The sequence below is a fragment of the Apaloderma vittatum genome, unplaced genomic scaffold (genome assembly GCF_000703405.1).
Source record: "Apaloderma vittatum isolate BGI_N311 unplaced genomic scaffold, ASM70340v1 scaffold25885, whole genome shotgun sequence".
Classification (NCBI taxonomy): domain Eukaryota; kingdom Metazoa; phylum Chordata; class Aves; order Trogoniformes; family Trogonidae; genus Apaloderma; species Apaloderma vittatum.
The window spans coordinates 11,506-15,032 of NW_009719215.1; the positions used below are offsets into that span (position 1 = coordinate 11,506).

The 3,527-nt window shown below is 55.0% G+C and overlaps 1 protein-coding gene across 1 annotated transcript in view; it reads left to right on the forward strand.

Moving 5' to 3' along the window:
* Positions 1 to 2,279: 2,279 nt before the first annotated feature.
* AHCYL1 (adenosylhomocysteinase-like 1) overlaps positions 2,280 to 3,527 on the forward strand; it is a gene marked incomplete at its 3' end in the record, with an annotated part of 5,635 nt that continues 4,387 nt past the window's right edge. Inside the window, exons 1-3 of the mRNA XM_009870551.1 lie at positions 2,280 to 2,385; positions 2,541 to 2,684; positions 3,442 to 3,527. The exon at positions 3,442 to 3,527 is cut by the window's right edge and continues 7 nt beyond it. Coding sequence (XP_009868853.1) covers positions 2,295 to 2,385; positions 2,541 to 2,684; positions 3,442 to 3,527 — 321 coding nt within the window. The remainder of the gene's footprint in view (positions 2,386 to 2,540; positions 2,685 to 3,441) is intronic.

Consider the following 3,527-nt stretch of genomic DNA (forward strand, 5'->3'; position numbering starts at 1 on the left):
CCGATCCCTCGAAGGAGTCTCCTTGATCTTGGTGGTGTGGGGCTGGGGGGGCGCAGCGGCTCTCCGTCCTCACCCTCTCCTTCCCATCGCGTCCCAAACAAGCTTCGCTCCACCCAGGCGCCGCATTTCGCTGCAGGGAAGTGCCCTGGCCCAGGGTTTGCGTAAGCCGGGACAGACACCCACCTGCACCCTGGGCCGGAGCGAATTATCTGTGTTTTCCCTCCTGGGTTCACCTCTTCCCTGGAAACCTTTCCCTGAAACGGAGAAAATTCCTCAGTTAACACTTTAAGCTGGTTTAATGCCAGCAGCTGTTTCACAGGGCACGTTTACACCCTCCGGTTTCACAATTTGCTGGAGGAAGAAGTGGACACGAAAGGGTGGGAATCTCATCCTGAAATTGCCCATCCTTACCCTCACCCCGCTCTGGAACTCCTCACGAGCGATCCACCAGCACGGAGGTGACACAACCCTTTCTCAAACTGCCTGGAGAAGATTGATCCAAGCAAGAGACCGCGAACAAATTCCTGTAATATCATTCCTTGGTTGGGAAACCAGTTCTGGCCCCGAGGACACTGCTGCTGCCTGCCTGGCCTTGCTCCTGCCTCTCTTATCTCTCGGTGCCGGCTCTCCCGGCAGCGCCGCCTGTGCCCTCCAGTTCCTCCCTCGGTACCGAATGACCTAAACCGGTTGCAAAACCAAACGTGGAAACTCCTGTTGAGTGTTCCCTGATCCTTCAGGGCGGCGGATAATGAATGGGCTGTGACGCATCCAGGCTGGAGGAGCTGCCTGAAAACCTTTTGGCAGAGGCACCCCCAAAAATGCCTTGGATGCCCGTGGGGCTGCGAGGACTGACTCGACCTGGTGCTGGTCCCTTCCCAGAGGGGAGGCTGGAGTCACCTCCTTCACCCCACGCGTCCTCCCTTGGACTCAGCAGCGGGTTTTGTGTCCCCGTTTCCCTTCCTGAGCAGAATATCGACGCTGCTTTTGGCTCATCAGCCGAGTTTCTCCATTTAACGGCCCCTCATAACCGTGCCAGGGATGTGGGTGCCCCAGACTATGCAATTTCCTTCACTCTGAGCGGAATCATCTCAACTGAATAGTTTCAATCTTCTCCCCTTCAAGGCTGTTTCCCACTACAAAGCCTTCGGGGAGCTTTTTGGAACAGTCGTGGCAGGGAAAAACCCCTCCTCGAGGCAGCCCTGGCCTGTCTTCCCATCGTCTTGATTTCTTCAGGACTCTTCTTGAGACCTCCTGGGGCTGCTTTGTTAATCCCTGCTCCCTGCGATGACGTCTTGGCCCCGTTAAGTGGCAAAATCAAATCCCGCAGCGACACGAGCAGAGGGGAGAGGCTCTTTGGGAGGGTCTCCTCTCGGGGAGGGGGGCATGGGGCCGCACTCGCTGGCGCTTTTCCTAATTGCCTTTCATCTCCGTCGTCTTTTCTCTTTTGCAGAAGCGGCGATAGGGCTTTTGGCCGGCTGGTTGCACGGGACGAGTGCGGCAGCTGAGCAGTTCAGGGCTATTTTTCTTCTCCTTTTGGCCCAACGATGAGATGGGTGGTAGGTGCCGGAGCCTCGCGTTGCCTCTGGCCCGGAGAGGAAAGGAGGGGTGGCTGTTTTAGGGCTTCTCTTACAATGGAAATATCTGTAATGCGGAGGAGCCCGAAAGCCAATGCAATGTCAACTACTTTTTTGTTGAAATATTCTCTCTCGCCGCGTTTTTCTCCGACCTCCTCTGCTTTTTAGTGTCGGTTTTGGAAGGAGGTGCCGTGTTTTTTAACCTGCGGAATGCTCTGCTCCTGGGGAAGAGCCTGGAAACACCAGGAGGACTCGAGGTCTGCTGGGACCACCCCAGTTTTTCATGCTGCTGCAGTTTTGGGTGGAAATCCATCGGGACCGGTTGGGGCAGGGTCTCTGCCTGCACAGGGCTCGTCTGGAGGGCTGCGTCATATTTGTGTCGTACAAGCAGTCTGGGGTTCTTGCAGGAATCTCAGGGAGCCAGAGAGAGGTTGAAGGGGATGTTTCAAGCTTTGCTGGGGTTTCTTTTTTATCTGCAAGGTGTTAAGCGTCAAATATACTCTGAGCTTCTGGTGACAGAGATGATCAGGCAGAGGAAGGGGTTCAGTTTAGGGTGCACAAGCCTGTTCCTTGATGATTGTTTCTACGACAGTCGAGATAGACTGAAGGCAGCCACGGGCCCGTAGAGCCTGGAGAGATGAGGTGCCTCAATCAGGAGCACCTGCTGATTTAGCACTTCTCTTCTTTTGCGCTTCTTAGCAAATCCAGTTTGCAGATGACATGCAGGAATTCACCAAGTTCCCAACCAAGACGGGCCGTCGGTCGCTGTCCCGCTCCATCTCACAGTCTTCCACCGACAGCTACAGCTCCGGTAGGTACCAGGCTCCTTGTCTGTGCGTGGTCCTCTCCCAAATGTGTGTGTGTATGTGAAAGCTGGGAAGCGAAAACGGAGCCGAAACCTGCCCAAAGGGTCAGAGTTCAGACCCCTGAGCCCTGGGGTAACACGCGTTCCTCTCCTGGCTTTAGCTGCCTCCTACACAGACAGCTCTGACGACGAGGTGTCCCCCCGAGAGAAACAGCAAACCAACTCCAAGGGCAGCAGCAATTTCTGCGTGAAGAACATCAAGCAGGCGGAGTTTGGGCGCCGAGAGATTGAGATCGCTGAGCAAGGTAAAAGCAGAGCGTGGGGTTCGTGGGTGTCGTGCTGTCCAGAGATCGGGAGCCGAGCTGTGGCATCTCCCCCAACTCTTGTTACAGCCTTCAACACCCTGTCTTACCCCTCCCCGAATGGGCAGATTGTGCAGGGAAGAGCCAGACGTGACAGCAAACGTTAACAGTGCTCGGCATCCGTTTTCGGACAGCAGAGGGGCTCTTGCGGGGTTTAACGTTCTGGTGGCTTCGGGTGAGAAACTTTGAATGGGCGAGGATGTCGCGAAGCCATCGGAGATGTGAAAACTGGAGGTTACCAGCCCTTCCCCTGGGGCTCGCGGGAAGCTGAGTTACCATTTCTGGCGGGGTGATTGGGTAACTTTGCTTTCGGGCTCTTTTTCGACACACGCTGCTGAAACTGTAGAAGGGCAAGAAAATCCAGACGCTTTTAGAGCAGCTCTTCTGAGATGTGACAGCACCATTTTTGTCGTCTTTAGGTTCTTCTCCTTGATGCTGTTCTGCTGCAGGGCTGGTGACTGTCCTTAGATGCCTCTTAGGCAGTGCCTGTCCCAGACCTCTCCCGTTATGTGACAAATGACATCGGTGGTTTGGTCTTGTTTTGGACCTGCCAAGCCAGGATAAAGAGTTTTCTCCCTGGCTGTAGCGAAAGCTGCAAGGCTGGATGTGGCCTGTGAGACCCCGGGAAGGAGGGCAGGTCTAGCTGAGAGAGGCCTCTCCAGACTAAGCCATCCTTAAACTCCCTCTCTTCCTTCTGCAGACATGTCTGCTCTGATTTCACTCAGGAAACGAGCTCAAGGGGAGAAGCCTTTAGCTGGAGCTAAAATCGTGGGCTGTACCCACATC